This window comes from Capricornis sumatraensis, chromosome 13, assembly GCF_032405125.1.
Source record: "Capricornis sumatraensis isolate serow.1 chromosome 13, serow.2, whole genome shotgun sequence".
NCBI classification, from domain to species: Eukaryota; Metazoa; Chordata; class Mammalia; order Artiodactyla; family Bovidae; genus Capricornis; species Capricornis sumatraensis.
Genome location: NC_091081.1, coordinates 76,339,274 through 76,357,977, shown reverse-complemented (window position 1 = coordinate 76,357,977; position 18,704 = coordinate 76,339,274). Strand labels below are relative to the sequence as shown.

General features: G+C 39.8%; 1 protein-coding gene across 1 annotated transcript in view; it reads left to right on the top strand.

The window, feature by feature from the left end:
* LOC138089583 (nesprin-1-like) overlaps positions 1-18,012 on the top strand; it is a 48,625-nt gene extending 30,613 nt beyond the window's left edge. Inside the window, exons 12-22 of the mRNA XM_068984966.1 lie at positions 1,302-1,403; positions 6,957-7,076; positions 8,618-8,818; positions 10,888-11,061; positions 11,934-12,065; positions 12,653-12,849; positions 13,544-13,676; positions 14,062-14,244; positions 15,872-16,021; positions 17,180-17,356; positions 17,798-18,012. Of these exons, the coding sequence (XP_068841067.1) occupies positions 1,302-1,403; positions 6,957-7,076; positions 8,618-8,818; positions 10,888-11,061; positions 11,934-12,065; positions 12,653-12,849; positions 13,544-13,676; positions 14,062-14,244; positions 15,872-16,021; positions 17,180-17,356; positions 17,798-17,962 (1,734 nt within the window). The 3' untranslated portion in view covers positions 17,963-18,012. The remainder of the gene's footprint in view (positions 1-1,301; positions 1,404-6,956; positions 7,077-8,617; positions 8,819-10,887; positions 11,062-11,933; positions 12,066-12,652; positions 12,850-13,543; positions 13,677-14,061; positions 14,245-15,871; positions 16,022-17,179; positions 17,357-17,797) is intronic.
* The last annotated feature ends 692 nt before the right edge of the window (positions 18,013-18,704 follow it).

Here is an 18,704-nt window from a genome sequence, read left to right as displayed (position 1 = left end):
GGAAAAGGGATATGCTACCCACTTCAGTATTCTTGGGCTTCGCTTGTGACTCAGCTGGTAAAGAATCTGCCTGCAATGTGGGAAACCTGGGTTCAATTCCTGGGTTGGGAATATCCCCTGGAGAAGGGAAAGGCTACCTACTCCAGTATTCTGGCCTGGAGAATTCCATGGACTGTATAGTCCTTGGGGTCATGAAGAGTCAGACACTGAGCGACTTTCACTTTGGGACAATTATTGCCTCCTAGGATAGTATAGCTATTCTCTAAAATCTCATGCTCAGCACTGTTTCTTTACTTTTCTTTTTTTTTTTAACTGCATAATTCATCTACTAATTTGCTTTAGCCTTGCATTTTGTATTACAATGCTTCCATGTATCCTTAGACTTTCTTCCTTGGTGTGATTATCATTCTCCTGAGACAGAATTTTTGCATCTTGGTGACACATATGTACATGCGATCAGTTCCCAGTGAAGAAAATGTGATGAGCTGAACTTCACACAATGATGAGCAACCAGACCATCAGAGACATTTTTAAGTAATAAAAAACAGAGCATATTTGTTAATATTTCAGGAGAAAAATGTAAAAATTTATAATTCATATTTTGTTCCAGTTTATTATTCCTTTTAGAACTGAGTGTCAAAATTCCGATAGTTACCTCCGTTCTGTACAAAGTTAGCTCAAGATAAGCATATTTGGACATTTAAATGAGTAATGTTTATGAATAGGCTTAGCTAAGAGCTTTTTGTGTTGTGTTTTCCTATGCCTTTGGCCACTGTAAATAATGCATATTTTCTAAACTTTTGGATGGCTTTTAATAGGCTTGTGCAAATTCTTTGAAAATAGGAGGAAGAAGGAAGTGAGGGCAGAGAGGGAAGGAGAGGAAAAAGGAAAAAAGGGATCATAATTATTCTTCAGAATAATATTTTTCCCCAAAACAAGGAAACATCTACATGCAGAAGTCTTTAGTGCAGCACTTCTGCTGCCATGTTTCTGTTTAAATGTGCTCATTTATTACAGAAATTACAAGATTAAAGTGACCACTATTGCTTTTTGTTTGTAAACTTTGTCTCCTTCATCTGTGTTGAGTTGGAAATGCTTTGTAAAATTCTTCAAAAGTCAGTTTTAGCACTTGTATAAATTGTTACCAGTTCCTTTTATCTTCCCATAAGATAACATTGTTTCTTCTGGAGACAAGTCAATTCCTACAGCTATATATTATTTCTGAGAATGTGTGTTATATTTATAACCATTTTAAGTTTCCCATTACTCATATTAAGTCTTCCTATTGCTTTCCTCCTTAGAATGATCTGAAGGTGCTCGTTACATCACTGGCTGACCACAAATACATCATTCTGCAGAAGCTGGCGAAAATGTTCGAACAACCTGTGGCAGAGCAAATAGAGGTATTTACGGCTGCGGCTTTTTCCATAAGAGCAAGCACAATGAGTGTATCTGGTTTACTATGAAATTCCACATAGCCGATGGAATATGATGACTTACTGTAGCATTTTTTGTTTGTCATCTGCGTTGTTTTTAAGTGCCAGGTTTACATCAGATTACACTGACTCTGCCACTTACTTCTGTGTGACCAGGAAATGTGAGAGAGGAAAAGCTGTCAGTGACAGATGCTGACCTGAAGGCATGTGAGATTAGACGTGAACCTCAATGACATTTGACAGGCAGTCAGACCATCCGGGTAGCGGTACAGATGAAGCACTGTGGATGTTTAGAAGATGGGTAGATTACCTCCAGCCAGCCGTAGGATCAGGGAGAAATTTTGTCATGGGAAATTCGAACTGGACTTAGAAGTCTGGACACACAGAGATTGGGAAGAAAGATATTCTAGCAAAGAGCAGAAGAACAGAGGCATAAATGTTGTATCATTCAGGACACTTTGGGAGAAAAGCAAGTAATCCTGTTTGGCTGACTTAACAATGTACCACGATTAAACCGTGAACTGCCTGATGTTCAAGCTGGTTTTAGAAAAGGCAGAGGAACCAGAGATCAAATTGCCAACATCCGCTGGATCATCGAAAAAGCAAGAGTGTTCCAGAAAAACATCTATTTCTGCTTTATTGACTATGCCAAAGCCTTTGACTGTGTGGATCACAATAAACTGTGGAAAATTCTGAAAGAGATGGGAATACCAAACCACCTGACCTGCCTCTTGAGAAACCTGTATGCAGGTCAGGAAGCAACAGTTAGAACTGGACATGGAACAACAGACTGGTTCCAAATAGGAAAAGGAGTACGTCAAGGCTGTAGATTGTCACCCTGCTTATTTAACTTCTATGCAGAGTACGTCATGAGAAACGCTGGACTGGAAGAAACACAAGCTGGAATCAAGATTGCCAGGAGAAATATCAATCACCTCAGATATGCAGATGACACCACCCTTATGGCAGAAAGTGAAGAGGAACTAAAAAGGCTCTTGATGAAAGTGAAAGAGGAGAGTGAAAAGGTTGGCTTAAAGCTCAACATTCAGAAAACGAAGATCATGGCATCTGGTCCCATCACTTCATGGGAAATAGATGGGGAAACAGTGGAAACAGTGTCAGACTTTATTTTGGGGGGCTCCAAAATCACTGCAGATGGTGATTGCAGCCATGAAATTAAAAGACGCTTACTCCTTCGAAGAAAAGTTATGACCAACCTAGATAGCATATTCAAAAGCAAAGATATTACTTTGCCGACGAAGGTCCGTCTAGTCAAAGCTATGGTTTTTCCAGTGGTCATGTATGCATGTGAGAGTTGGACTGTGAAGAAGGCTGAGCGCCAAAGAATTGATGCTTTTGATCTGTGGTGTTGGAGAAGACTCTTGAGAGTCCCTTGGACTGCAAGGAGATCCAAGGAGATCCAAGCAGTCCATTCTGAAGGAGATCAGCCCTGGGATTTCTTTGAAAGGACTGATGCTAAAGCTGAAGCTCCAGTACTTTGGCCACCTCATGGGAAGAGTTGACTCATTGGAAAAGACCCTGATGCTGGGAGGGATTGGGGGCAGGAGGAGAAGGGGACGACCGAGGATGAGATGGCTGGATGGCATCACTGACTCAATGGACGTGAGTTTGAGTGAACTCCGGGAGTTGGTGCTGGACAGGGAGGCCTGGCATGCTACGATTCATGGGGTCGCAAAGAGTCAGACACGACTGAGTGACTGAACTGAACTGAACAATGAACCAAAGTGACTGAGGGGAAGTAAGGATGGGAAGAGAAAATTTGAGGCAACCTGTGGAGTCTATTGAATGTCAGAGAATTGGGGCTTGTTCCATGAATGAGTGGTCAGCTTTATTGATTTCATGCTTCATTGGTTAAAACAATAGGCACATACCACAATGTATGTGTGTTTACTTATTTATAAATTGTAAGTGGGTACTGTGTCATAAAGTATACATGCAAATGATCCTTTAAAATGCATGTGGTTGAATATAAATGAAAGACATAGTGTTTCTGTCTCACAGACCTTCTTATTCATTTCTGAGTACTTACACTCACCTCGGAGACCACTGGCAGCGGAAAGGCACTTGGGATGTTTATAGGGTGAGGATGAGTGGTAGTGTCATCTTCTGCTTCTAAGTGGTTGGCATGGCAACTCCAGGGTCAGGAAGCAGGGTATCCATCCTGAGGCCTCTCATAGCTACTCTGAGGAGAAGGAATAAGAATTCAAACTGTCATAGTGGCAGTGAAAACAGGGAAGAGACAAGAAATGGCAAGGATGCTACAAAGAATATCCCATTTCACAAGCTGTCATTATGAAAACGTGTTTTAATAGAATGGCATACCTTAATTTCAGCAGACTGATAATGGTTCCGTGGGTAGGCCCTAAGAAATCGCCTGAAATAGAAATCACCATTTGTTCAATTAAATAATCAAGAAATATATTTTTATCTTTTGAATTTACATTGGTTATATCTGTCAATAGTTAGTAAAAGTGTTAATTGTGATCATACTATCATAAATACATACCATAGAAGTCACCCCAAATATTTCCCTATAGAAGGAGATCTCTCTTTTTCTCTTTAACCATTTAAAATAAGTTACAAAATTATATCTGAATATGTATCTTTCTTTACCATAATTTCACCTTTTTTTAAAAAAAAAAGATCCCTCATTTTTCCCAAATTGAAAAATAATTCTTTCATGTCATATCTCCTACTTGAAAGGACCTTAATTTTTATGTTTTGGCTTGCAATGTTATCTGATTGTAAAAAAAAAAAGAATTGAGCAGTCCAAAGAATGCTTTGCTCTGAATTTCTAACGTGAAATTTAGGATAGGTATCATTACAAGTAACACTGTTGGCCAACATAACCAATGTAAATTTCAAAGATAAAAAATTACTCAGTTATTTCTAATTCCATTCCTACCCTCCTTGGGTTGAGGAGGTAACAGTGGCAGAAGGCGAGGGGATATGTTCGTATTCTAAGTCATGTCATTCTGACCTAGAACAGACCTGTGTCAGAACCCTGGTGCACAGCTGTCTCCTGGGATTGCCCTTTTACTATCGTTCTGAGAATCCCCTTCACCTCTCCCTTCTGTTGGCTCTTGTCTTCCCTGAGTCCACACCACGTCTTCCTCCTTATTGTCTTGCTTCCTTGTTTTATCAGTGTACATCCTTGCTAAGAATGGATGCATGCTAGATGTGTTTTTCAATATTTTCCATGTCTCAAAGTGTTCTATTACTGCACTCACATTCTATTCAAACCTTGGCTCTTTATAGAATTCTTGGTGGACTCTTTTTATAGAGTTTTGAGGCTTCTCCTGTATTGTTTCCTAGCTTCCAATGTTGGCTTGAGGAATGTAAAATTGTTCTGAATCCCAAAGGTCTCAGTGTTCTGAAATTTCATGATGACATGCCTTGGAGAGAGTCTGTTTTATCCTCTGGGCTGAGAACTCAGTGGGCTCTTTTGATGTGGCAACTTCGTCCTTCCATTCTGAAACATTTTATGAGAGTATTGAAATATTTTGCCTCCTTCTGTTTTATCTGTCTCCCTTTCTCAAACTCCTTTTAGGCAGATGTTGGATGTTCTGGTCCAGTCGTCTAACTTTCTTGTCAAGGGACGTTTCTCTTTGTTTTTTTGTTCTGCTTTCGGGAGACTGTCTCGGTTTTGGCTCCAAACTTTTCTATTGACTTTTTCGGTTCTACTCTCATGCGTTTAATCTTCCTAGAGCTCTTTTTGGTTCTCCAAGTGATGTGTTCTTTGGTAGTAGTGTCTTATTCTTTTTTAAATCGATGCATTGCCTTCTGTAATCTCTCTAGGTAAATTAATGATTTTGGAGTTGAAGATATTTTGGGAGACTTTAAGGCTTTTGTTTTTGTTCGTTTTTCCTGCGTAATCTATTTCCCTCAAGGTTGCTTTTATTTGTTTGCTTATTTTAGTTTCTATCTTTCATGTAAGAGGCTTTTCTAGGATACGTGGGCATGCTGTCTCTTCACATTTAGGATGAGGGAGTAATCAGCTGAATGGGAGCTTCACGAATAGATGGTGCTTGACAATTTTGAGATTTATTGAAGGATGATCTATCTATGTGGTCCATTTGGTGGAGAATCCTTGTCTCGGTTTTTTTCGGATCTTTTCATTTTTCTCCCACCTGCCCTCTTCTGTCTGGAAAATAGAGACAAGGCTTCAGCACTCTAGGAGATGCAGGAGATCCACATTCAGCAATCACTGGGCATTTGGTCACTTTATCCCCTTGCAGTCAAGGACTCAAGCATCTGGTGCCCCTCAGTCCAGAGACTATCTGTCTTATTGGGTTGGCCAAAAAAGTGCATTGTAATGGAAATACCTGAACAAACTTTTTGAGCAATCCAATACCTTCTTCAGAAGGTGGAAAGATCCAATGTACAGTGAGGAAGAGGGTCTGAGAATCTGAGTAGTCTTCAAGCATCTTTCCACCAACCCTCAAATTATAGTTAGTGCTGCTCATCCTGCATTTCCCAAAGTTCCTGAGATCCCTTTTGCTTTAATCTGGTGATGAAGAACCCCTGCCATCTTCGAATTCAGCTTTCTCAGATTCCCTAAGTCAATTCCCGTGTATCCTTCTGATTTTCAGCTTGCAAACTTTTGTTGGTATCACCTTCTTTCCGTTTTCCTTGCTCTTGTAGATTTATTGGGGGAAAACACACCAGAAAACAAGCAAACAAAATATGGGCGACCCAGGAGATAGAAAATAGGACACATGTGTTGTATCTGCCATCTGGAGTCCGTATTCTTTTCCTCCTTCAAAGGCAGCTGAGGTTGCTTGTCTTCCAAAAGCCTTCTCTGACTGTTCCAGAATTCACTGCCTGCTCCCAAGTCCTCTCACAGGGAGGAGCAGAAGCAAGTTTAGCACCTAACTGTGTTCAGCCTTGTTTCATTTTCTTCTCTTTACTCCAGCTTCCTAAGCAGACTGGAAGCTCCCTGAAGGCCAGGTTGAGGTCTTGTCCTGCTTCAGTAGGCCTCACTCTGGGAAGACAAGGCTCAGCTCTAGCGGTCACCTGCATGCTTTATTGCCTGTCCTTCTGCTCTACAATGAGGACGCTCTGCCTGACCATGCTGTAATGTACTTTCCCCTTTCCTCACTGAATCTCTCTCCAGAGATGCTCAAAACTGCATTTCAGAAAAGCAGAGTGTGATCCCCTAGACCGTCTTAGGCAAATGCCCTTTTCTAACTTTGTCTCAAAACCGTGCTTCTTTTTCAGGTTGCTATTCACCATTTCTCTTATTTGTTCAAGGAAGCCATTGTTCTCCCAACCCTCCACATTAAACCTTTCCAACCTCCTTACCTTTAAAACATCTGATCTGTAGTATAATAAAAGGGCCTTCTTCCCTTTTCTAGATAATAGAGGAACATTGTTTTATTGTTGCACGGAAAATGTTTTAGGTGGAGAAGGGAGGAACAGGTAAGAAGCCACGATAATCATATTATGCATGGGAAATGTGTATGGGAGTTTTAATGACAAGTCATAAATCCTCCATAGGCAATCCAGCAGGCTGAAGATGGGCTAAAGGAATTAGATGCGGGAATCATTGAGTTAAAAAGGCGTGCTGACAAGTTGCAGATTGAGCAGCCTTCCATGCAAGAACTCTCCAAACTCCAGGTACAGTTTTCTACTAATGGCATTCAGCCACAATGGTACATCCTAATTGGAAGTCAAGAAAAAATAAAAATTATATTCTCCATTTTTGTCAGGTTTTCTGTAAAATTCATGTCATTTAGGCCCTAATTTTTTCCCAAGTAACTCTTAGAACATTTTCTAAAACATTTATCATATTAATATTTAGTACAATAAAATAAATGGACACATTTTGAGATTGACTGAAAGGTAGTCTGTGTGGGCTATTTGTTGGAGAACTTTGTGTCAAATCTTTAGGTCTTTTCTTGCTTTTTTTTTGTAGTCTTATGCTTCTAAGATTTTTTTGTGTGTGTTATTATTATTCTGATGGTTAAGCATTATGGTATAATTTATTTGTGGCCTATTGCTTTCTACTCCAGAAAATTTATTAATTGGCAATCTTATTAAATACCTGGAAAACCCTATATTGTACCGCAGCCAAAAAAAAGTTTTTAAGGAAAAAATACTTAAGCTGATACCTTTTAGAAAGTGTATTTTCTCAAGTGTTCAAAATTATAGTGTATATTTCATACATGGTTGAATGGAAAAGAGACATTGTTTCAATTCTAGAACAACAAAAAATTAAGCTAGAAGGTAGCTGAAATCCAAACCGACTTCCCTAGCATCTTCCAGGAGAAGAGAATAACACTTTGAATTGGTGTTTTTAAATCTGGCACCTAGGCAGATAGCTGGTATCAGATTGGTAGGAAGATAATGAGATAGCAAAGCCAATGAAGTGTAGCATCTGATAACACAGATAATTTATATTAAGAAAAAAATGTGCACGTATTAGTTTTTTCTGCACTGTTGAGTCCAATATAGGGTCACAAATTCTTCTGAGAAAATAAAATACCGCTTATTTTAAAAGAACATTTTTATTTCAACTGTCTCATTCCATTATCTAAGATTTCATAATGTGATGAGCCCACGGCCCCCACTCTGTCCTTTGGAGATAGTTTTCCGACAGTACTCAAATGTCAGGTGTAAGAGTCAAGCGTCATAGCTGTAAATAGGCATTAAAGTTGAACTTTTCCAGATTGAGCCATTTTGGCCTACTCAACCTTAATATGATACATTAATCAGGTCCATGTGGCTCAAATAAATTTTGTTTTTGGTGTATCATCGTCCGCTAAAATGTCTTTCCAGTTAAATAGTTATTTATTTACTCCACCACATTTGGCAAAAAAACCCACCAGAAAACACTGCCTTTTTAAGTTTTAAAGTCTTTCTGCTCACTTGAAACTGCTGTTTCTGGAGCTCTTTATTTAAGGAATAGTCTCAGATCTGATTATTACTTAAGCAGACCCAATGTTAAGGATACTCTATCCAGTTACTTCAAAATTAGAAAATTTGAGAGCGTGATAAAAATTAGAACTGCGTTCTCCATGACATGTCCCTTAGCTGCAAGAATAGCTTTTCAGCATTCTAAACCTCCATCAATTATTGACATTCTGTGAGGACAGGTGTCCAGACGTACCCTGTGTAGAGTGAGTTTGAATTGAACGTGAGTTTTATCTGTTTCTTAGGACATGTATGATGAACTCTTGATGACTATTGGCTCCCGGCGGAGCGGGCTGAACCAAAATCTTGCCCTCAAGAGTCAGTATGAAAGAGCCTTGCAGGATCTGGCCGACCTACTGGAAACAGGACGAGAAAAGACGGCAGGAGACCAGAAAATTATCGTGTCTTCCAAAGAGGAAATCCAACAACTACTTGATAAACATAAGGTTATATATTAAAAAAAAAAAAAAAACAAAAACAAAATAGAAAATGTCCTTAAATACGTGTTCTTCTGGTTGCCATAGTCCTCATGAGTTTCCTCCTGGGTACAACAAATGCTTTTACTACATAACCAAACTTGGTAGACCTGAGATTGTTCCACCAGTATGTACGATAACCAACTTCAGGTTAGACCCTGTTCCCTTCATACTAAGCACACACTTAGTATGCATGTGCACTGTCATGCCCAACACTTTGCGACCTCATGGACCATAGACTGTCAGGCTCCTCTGTCCACGGAATGCCTGTTTAATTCAGAAACACAAATTGCATTATTAGTAACATTGCAAAAATAAAGGTTTTGCCACTTCAAAGACTCAGCTTCCCAGACAGTGCAAATTTCTCATAGGGAAACTTTTAAAATTCCCTTGGATTATAGATGGTTGACATTCTACCTTTATGTAGCTCTTTGGTAACTTATAAAGGTAGATTTGGGTTTGGGGGTAGGGGCAGAGAACTATACTTCGTGCTATTTTTCCCAGAGGTTTTTGTCCAAAACTTTGTGATTTATTAAAGCCTTATCATTTGGCTTTGAAAACAGTGCTTTAAAGTCAACAGCTGGTTTTTCTCAAATCTTTGACCATAGCAATAAAATATCATCCTGAGTTATTCCAGAGGGGAAATTGGGATCAATGAGTATAAATAACAAAGAAATAAAGCTCAATAGATGAAGAACTCTGAAAGGACAGGCTTCCATTGAACTGATAGCCATCCTGGCCAGAAGTCCGTCCAAGGCTGTCGGGGGAGATGGAGTTGTGAAACAAGTATCAGCTTTCTGCGAATGTTGGGCTAAGTGACCTCCAGGTTCTCTTCCAACTTGGAGATTCTATGATATCATAACTGTCCGTTAAAAATAATGGTTCTGGTTCCTCTTGACCAGACCATTTTCTGAGGGAGAGCTTTGCGTGAGTGGCTCAGAGTCTGAAAATGGGAAATTAAAACTACCTCCCTCTTAGGGCTGTGATAAGGATTCAACAAGTTACTCACTGGAGTGTTTATATTGCCCAGCACATAGTACACACTCAGCATTAGCTGATGTTGTCAATTCCCAGTCATAGTTCCATCCTTGGTGCTGGGAACAGGAAATGGGATAGCCCTCTCCAATCCTCTGGGGGAGCTTCCCAGGTGGCACTCGTAAAGAACCTGCCTGCCAATACAGGAGACATAATAGATGTGAGTTTGATCCCTGGGTGTGGAAGATCCCCTGGAGGAGGGCATGGAAATCCACTCCAGTATTCTTGCCTGGAGAATCCGGTGGACAGAGGAGCCTGGTGGGCTACGGTCCATAGGGTCACAAATAGTCGGACACAATTGAAGTAACTTAGCACACATCCTCTGGGGACATTTCCGTATAGAAAGTAACATTTTGAAATGCATTTGTAGGGCTGTGCAAGGCCTACAGTTCTACTGTGTGTAGGCATTTTATGAGGGAAATTTAAATATATTGATGTCAATCAGTGTGTGTCCAGTTAAGCTTGGCATTGAGTACAAAGTACAACAAATGCTCTGAGAATTCAAAGGAACAGAGCTCCAGCCCCACCCTGGAGGAAGGAGAGTCATGACATTGTCAGGGGTGGGCATTGCAGGAAGCAGGGCGTGAGCAGAGGCTGAAGGTGAGAGATAGGCGCTGATGTGTCCCAGGGCCAGGGGAGGCCGGTCTGTGTGGCAGCAGAAGCGAGTGTCCACCCAGGTGGTGCAGGGATTAGGAGCTGAGAGCATGGATGAGTTTTTTAGCAGCTGCTCATGTGTGATGGGTTCTGTTTGGGGGCCAGAGTACCTGCAGCTCACCATTGTGTAGATGCTTTCAGTGAGGGGCCAGGAGAGCCCAATCAGGAGACTAGAGCTCCCCAATCCCTGCACAAGGCTGTGGGTGCCTGGGTGAGCGGAGGCCAGCAGGGGAGGACCACTGTTTCCCAGGGATTGGCTGAGCTCCAGCAGCTTCCAGGTTTGAAGCGGTTTTTATCATTAGGTAGTAAACTCATGAGTTGCTGACCCCTTTCTATCTGAAAAATTGCAGGAATACTTTCAGGGTCTGGAATCTCACATGATCTTGACCGAAACCCTCTTCAGAAAGATCATCAGCTTTGCAGTCCCACGGGAAACTCAGTTCCACACGGACCTGATGGTGCAGGCTTCCGCCGTGCTCAAAGGGGCTCACAAGAGGGGTGTGGAGCTGGAATACATCCTCGAGGTGAGACCTCCCTTTCAGCACACTCCGGCTGCTCGGCAGACCTGGCAGGCGAGACATCTTCATTCCTGCGATTTGTCTCTTATGACCCAGAGACATCACAGACTGGGCATCACATGTGGTGTGTGTCCCTAGTGTTTCCCGTTTACATTTAGGCAAAGGCTGTGCCTTTCTGTAAGTTCAGTCAGAAGAAGACTGATTCCAGAATGGGCACGGTGATATTTACACTCTTGATAGACTTGCCTTTGATATAAATTATTGAAGAAGACGTCACATGATTAAAAATTTTTTTTTCCAATTTTAAATAAAAAAATAATTTTAGAATAAGTGATTTGAAATTTCTTCTTAATAGACTGTCTATACTGTATATTCATATTTCTTAACTGTCTGTGTCAGTTTTTTATCTGCAAATGTAAAGTATTTAGTTCAGTTACTCTGGGAAGTTAACAAGCCTGTTCCTTTCACTCAAGTCACTGGTTTATCCTCACTGCGGGGAAGGATGAAACCGTGCATTTCAGATGCCCACTGTATTCAGACGTGCTGCATATATTATTCTATTTAAGCCTCACAATGGACAAGACTGTTAGTATCGTCACCATTTCTTTTAATGTTGAAAGTGAGGTTCAGAGACGTGCAGTAATTTGCCCAGGTCTTACAGCTGCTTAGCTGCAGATGCGAGAGCCGTGCGTGGTGCTTTGCAGGGTGACTTTCTGATGACTTCCTTCAAAGCCGTCTTTTGCTTCCCAGAGCAAAGCCCCAACGCAGGCACCTCAGACGTGTCTTTGAAGGACTCCATCAGGTGCATGTATGCACACAGAAAGGATGCTGTTCCTTAATGAGGGTCTTCAGCTCACACACTGATGTCGTGTTTCTAGACATGGTCCCAACTGGAGAAGGAGCACTGGGAGCTTAGCCGGCAGCTGGAGGTGGTGGAGAGCAGCACCCCAAGTGTGGGTTTGGTGGAGGAGAGCGAAGACAGGCTTATCGACCGGATTGCACTCTACCAGGTCAGCATCCAGATGATGGCATGGTATAAGAAGTTGCCACATCGCTTTTTGAAGCTTTCCCATGGTTTTAACAGATCTACTCAAACTTTCAATCCAGTATTTTGTTAAGTACTTTTACTTTCAGTGTTTGTTTCATAACAGAACATAAAAAGATCTTTTTCTTTTTTTAAATGAGAGCCCCTTTTGAAAATGTAGCCTTCAGCAAGTGTTTCCACTTGTTATGCTGAAGTCTCACTGTCTTGAAATAATTACAGATGGTTGTTTTATGATAGAGCATCAAAAAGCCTTCCCCCCCAGTTTTTTTCTTATTTTTAATGAGAGAGAGCTCTTTTTGAAAATTCAGCCTCCACCAAGCATTACTTTGTATTTTTTTGTTGGTGTCACAATATTCTTAAAATAATGATACGTCAATAGTTTTAAGTACCCCCAAAGTTATATACTTAGATATAGAAACATGAAGTAGAAACTTCAGTGTAAATAGTTAAACTCTGACTAAGGGGTAAGGGGAACATTATAGAGAAATTATAATCTTTAGGGTGAAAAATTGCATTATCTGAACTTTGACTCAGTATTTTCGATCATTTTAGCATTTGAAATCCAGCCTTAATGAATACCAGCCCAAATTATATCAGGTAATAGATGATGGAAAACGACTTCTGATATCTGTTAGCTGCCCAGATCTGGAAAGCCAGCTAAATCAACTTGGAGAACACTGGTTAAATGATACCAACAAAGTGTCTAAGGAACTTCACAGACTGGAAACAATATTGAAACACTGGACCAGGTAATACTTGGGCAAATTTTTAAATTACTGCTGCAGTGTTTATAAGGCTGTTGGGCCTCCGAGTTGAAAAAGATGTGGTCCCTCAAGGAACATACCACAGAGTTTGGAAAAGAAAACCAAACACAAAGCTTCCAATTGGATTCTTGTGTAATTGTATAAACATGTACTTAAAAAAGGGGTGAGGGAGGCAGGCATTATGCAATACGTCTAACCTTTGAGCTGTCATCTCCCTTGCCTATCAATGCACATGGGTGGTCACAGTAAATCTTAGAAGGAGAGAAAGAAGAGAGAGTGTGTTTTGAAAAGATAGAGTTTTCCTTGAGGGCAATAGAAGGTAATCAAGAGAGGTGGAAGGTTGATTTTATATAATGAAATCCTTGTTTTTATGCCACCTTTATGTCTAAGAACTTTAACAATCATCTAATATTTTCTCAGTAGGTAGCCTCAATGTGAAGGAGTAGGAGAAAGATATTTTTTTAATTTTCAGCTTAGACATGGGAATACTGAAACACAGAGAGACTGACCCTCTTAAGGTGTGGATATTAAGAGAAGGGAATTTGAGAGTGTCTGCCCAGGGCATGATTCTCCCAAATCCTGACCTGTCTCCTTTTAAAATTAGCATTGGCGAACAACATAGGTTAGCATAAAGTTGGGATTGGATGTTTACTTAATAGGCTTATTATTATCCTTGCAGATATCAAAGTGAATCTGCCGATCTAATCCACTGGTTACAGTCTGCAAAAGACAGGCTAGAATTTTGGACTCAGCAATCTGTGACAGTCCCACAAGAACTGGAAATGGTCCGTGATCACCTGAATGGTTTTCTGGTAAGCTTAAGAATCTAAAGCATTTGATTCGGTTTTAACTGTTTTCAAGCCTTTAGGTAAAACCTGACTTAACACCAGTAAAAAGATCAGCTATCAGCGGATATAGTAGTAAGTCAAGCTATAGAGAATTTGTCGTTGTTAACTCTGTGTGTTCAATCATTCTGCAAAATACTAAGCCTCCACATTGCCTCTTTAGAGTAGTGTCTAAGGGAGGTTGGCTTTCATTCAGGGCAAGGGCCTGTTGCTTTTATTTTCCTCAGAGTGCTTAATATCGCCACTCCCCTTCAAGATGGAAAGAAAAAACTTTATGTAATAAGTTAGTCTCTTTCTGTAAATGTAAGGTCTGGCTACTTAATCCTGATTTGACTGTTGGTACTTCTTCTAGGAGTTTTCCAAAGAGGTGGATGCCAAGTCCACACTAAAATCGTCTGTTCTGAGCACTGGAAATCAGCTTCTTCGATTAAAGAAAGTGGACACAGCTGCCTTGCGTTCTGAGCTGTCCCACATTGATGGCCAGTGGAATGACCTGCTGACAAATATTCCAGCCGTACAGGAAAAGCTTCACCAGGTACAGAAATAATCATCAGTTTAATTGTTCATAACTGATGTAAATGGTATTAGATGGAAAAGTACATTTATCTGCTTTTGCTCACAAATTTAAATCAGCTATGTCTTGGACTCCCTGTCTTTTATGTCTTCCCTTATATTGCATGTTAATATTGCTAGACATAAAATAGATAACCGAAAAGAACCTATGGTATGGCACAGGGACCCTCACTCAATATTCTGTAATGACCTGTATGGAAAGAATCTAAAAAAGAGTGAATGTGTTATCTGTATAACTGACTCACTTTCCTTTTCAGTAGAAGATAACACAACATTGTAAATCAATGTGCCCCATGCCCCCAAAAAAGAAAAGAGTGAATGATTCTACAAATGTCCAATCTACAAATTCCCTGTCTTAAGAAAAGAGTGAATAATTCTACAAATGCCCAATCTACAAATTCCCTGTCTTCCAATGGCTTCTTTATTGTGTGTGTTAGAATCCTTGTCTGTCCATGTTTAAATTATTTGTTTTCTCATAAATAAAATGAGTGTGACCATGCCTCTCTCAAAAAGTAAGTAGTTATGAAGATTTAATAATAGTATATGTGAAAGTGAAAGTCGCTCAGTTGTGTCTGACTCTTTGCGACCCCATGGACTATACAGTCCATGGAATTCTCCAGGCCAGAATACTGGAGTGGATAGCTGTTCCCTTCTTCAGGGGTTGAACCCAGGTCTCCCGCATTGCAGGCAGATTGTTTACCAGCTGAGCCAGAAGGGAAGCCCAATAGTATATGTAAAAGACCTATAATCTTACCTACAATAGAGCTGACATGCAACAAATAGAGTAAGGAAAAGTAAGCAGTTTCCTTATCTGGAAATAGGCTTCTTAGTGCTGACTTCCCAGCTATTTTATCTGTATCTCTCTTTGACATTCATCACTGTGTAAAAGGCGTGTTTCATATAAACGTCTCATCCCTCCTAATCAGCGGCTGAACATTTCTAGAGGGCAGGAAACATCTCACATTGACTTCTATATCTTTCTGCACTACCTAGAAGTCCATAAATATGTTAAATGATTGCTTTTGTCCCCCCAGTCCTTCTAAGTATTTGGATAAATGTTTGATATGTTAAGGAAGATTCAGGATTCTAAGTATATTTTAGTGAAAGATGGAGGAAATTGGCTATACTCTTCGGAACAAATATCAGAGTGCCAAAAATCTAGAAAATGATAGTTTGTCGTGTGGTGGTTGTTTTTCTTCCTTCTTTGAACATTCCTGAGTCGTAATACACAGAGATTTTACAAGATAATTAATAAAATACATCTGCTGAATGTTTTGTAGTTACGTTTTTTAATACTCATAAAACTAGCTATAAAATAAGAATAATATTTTCTTCTTGCTGGTGTTTTGATTAATTGGGTAGTGTTAATATAATGTTTATAGTATTCGATGTCAAGTGAACATGAGGACTATTACTGTTCAGTGTTTGCCTGATGTTTAATTTCAAGCTTCTAATGAGGTTAATAGCCAAAAATGTCATTAAGAAGTGTTATTCTGTTGGTACTTTAGTAGGAATTAATAGAATTCTAAGTTAACAGAAATCAGTTTGAATTTTAACACTGTGACTTGTTCTATCTCTGACATGAGCAGCTCCAAATGGATAAACTGCCTTCTCGCCACGCCATTTCTGAAGTCATGACTTGGATTTCTCTTATGGAAAGTGTTATTCAAAAGGATGAAGAGAATATTAAAAATTCCATCGGTTACAAGACAATTCATGAGTACCTTCAGAAATATAAGGTAATTAAACATTCTTGTTTGTTTCTGGCTTTTTGTGTTTTAAAACTGCTTTATTGGAAGAAACTCAAAAACTCAAGTTATAGAAATCAGGTCTGAAATATAGTGACCAGAGAGGTTTCTGATAGTAAGAAGACTGCCTCCCTCGTTATAGGCATAGGAGCATCGTTCGGTATTAGGACAAAATTTTGAATAAGATTTTGTGTCATTTTAAGAAGTCATAAAAAAATAAATACTATAATTTATTTATGTTATATAGTGGGATTATATAGTTTGTCCAATTCTACTTACTCTTCCTAAAAAATATATATATTTGTACTCAAGTTTTCCCTGATGGCCTAGATGGTAAAGAATCTGTCTGCAATGTAGGAGACCTGGGTTCGATCCCTGGGTTGGGAATATCCTTTGGAGAAGGACATGGCAACCCACTCCAGTATTTTCACCTGGAGAATTCCATGGACAGAGAAGCCTGGTGGGCTACAGTCCATGGGGTCACAAAAAGTCAGACACCACTGAGCAACTAACACACACACACATATTTATACTCAATATATCTATATGTTCAAATTTTCACAAATTTCAATTCAATATATTTATACATTCAAAATGTATTAAATCAATTTATATTCAGTATATTCATATGTTGCATATTTACATATATATTCAATTTCTGAAAATAATAGATTATATTAATATATACAGACTGTGCCATTTGGACTAAAATCATGGAAGTGATAATATTCATCTTAAGCTTGCTTAAGGCTTTCCAACTCCTGGTAAAATATTAAAAAGTAAAAGTCACGTCCAACTCTTTGCAACCGCATGGGCTATATGGTCCATGGAATTCTCGGCCAGAATACTGGAGTGGGTAGCCTTTTCCTTCTCCAGGGGATCTTCCCAACCCAGGGATCAAACCCAGGTCTCCCACATTGCAGGTGGAGTCTTTACCAGCTGAGCCACAAGGGAAGCCCAAGAATACTGAAATAAGTAGCCTATTCCTTCTCCAGCGGATCTTCCCAACCCAGGAATTGAACCAAGGTCTCTTGCATTGCAGGTGGATTCTTTACCAACTGAGCTATCAAGGAAGCTGATATGTATAAAATCATATAAGAAATGTATACATATAACCTTATTTTCTTATTTTCTCCTCTCCCTTTTCAGGGTTTTCAGATTGACATTAACTGTAAGCAGCTGACTGTTGATTTTGTGAACCAGTCTGTGCTACAGATCAGCAGTCAGGATGTGGAAAGTAAACGCAGCGACAAGACTGATTTTGCTGAGCGACTTGGAGCAATGAATAAAAGCTGGCAAATCCTGCAGGGTCTGGTCACTGAGAAGGTGAGCCAAGCATTCCTTGTTGTCCATGTTTCATGAAAACTCCAAGAACAGGTATACTCGGTAGAGAAAACTCATTCCACAAAGTAGTATGGGTCCACTGGGCATAGGACTGCTTCTGAAGGGATAGATCCTGGAGGTTTTCATTTTAACTGTTCTTCGGCTTTGTTCATTATTTTGTCTCTGTACCCTCTTCTCTTTGAATATTTCATATTGTTTTCCTTTATTTAAGGTCTTAATATCTTTTTCCTTTGCTTCAAAGTTAACTTAAGTTATTTACTTGTTTACCAATAATAGTCATTGATTTACACTCTTTAACATTCATTCTTAATCATAGATACAATGGACTGGTTTTTTTTTAAGAATTCTTAATCTGAAGGAAATAGTGATCTGCCAATAATTGGATTCTAAAACAAAATTGCAAATTTTGTTATGTTTGTTCAGATTCAGTTGTTGGAAGGCTTATTGGAATCTTGGTCAGAGTATGAAAATAACGTACAATGTCTGAAAACATGGTTTGAAACCCAGGAAGAGAGACTGAAACAACAGCATCGCATTGGAGACCAGGCTTCAGTTCAGAATGCGATGAAAGACTGTCAGGTAACTTGAGTGGCCGACAAGCACCCTTCACAGTTTGATGTCATATACCAAATTTGCAAGTCATGACAATTGAGAGTTACATATTAAAAAATGCTGCATTTGGTAACAAATTTCTCTGATTACATGAATTATAATGTTTTTCCACCTAGTAGGTTTTTTTCCACCTTTTTTTATAAATTTGAATTTATGAATAGAGAATGGTTCTAACCCCCCATACTGATCATTCGGGCTTCCCAGGTAGCACAATGGCAAAGCATTCACCTGCCAAGGCAGAAGACACAAGAGACTCGGATTTGATCCCTGGGTCGGAAAGATCCCCTGAAGTGGGAAGTGGCAACCCACTCCAGTTTTCTTGCTTGGGAGATTCCATGGACAAAGGAGCAGGGCAGGCTGCGGTCCTTGGGGTCAGAAAGAGTATTGGGTAGGACTGAAGCGACTGAACATGCACACACACACTTCCTTAAGAAGCGCTTCTCTCACCTGTCTTTCCTGTATAGATGGAAGTCAGCATTAGAGGCTTGACTGAATTCTGGTTCAACTCCAGTGAGGCAGTGCTTCCCAGGGGACAGTGTTGCCCCCACTACTGTGTCCCGTCAGCAAGACCAGACAGCGCCTGCTTATTCCGCAATTAGTGATAAGGATGTTGGTTCAGCTGGAGTGGGCCAACTAAATGTTTTCCAGTGACTTGGGACTCCTTAATATTTCCTTAGGGGTTCTTGTTTATATGAAAGAAATATAAGCTATTACAGTT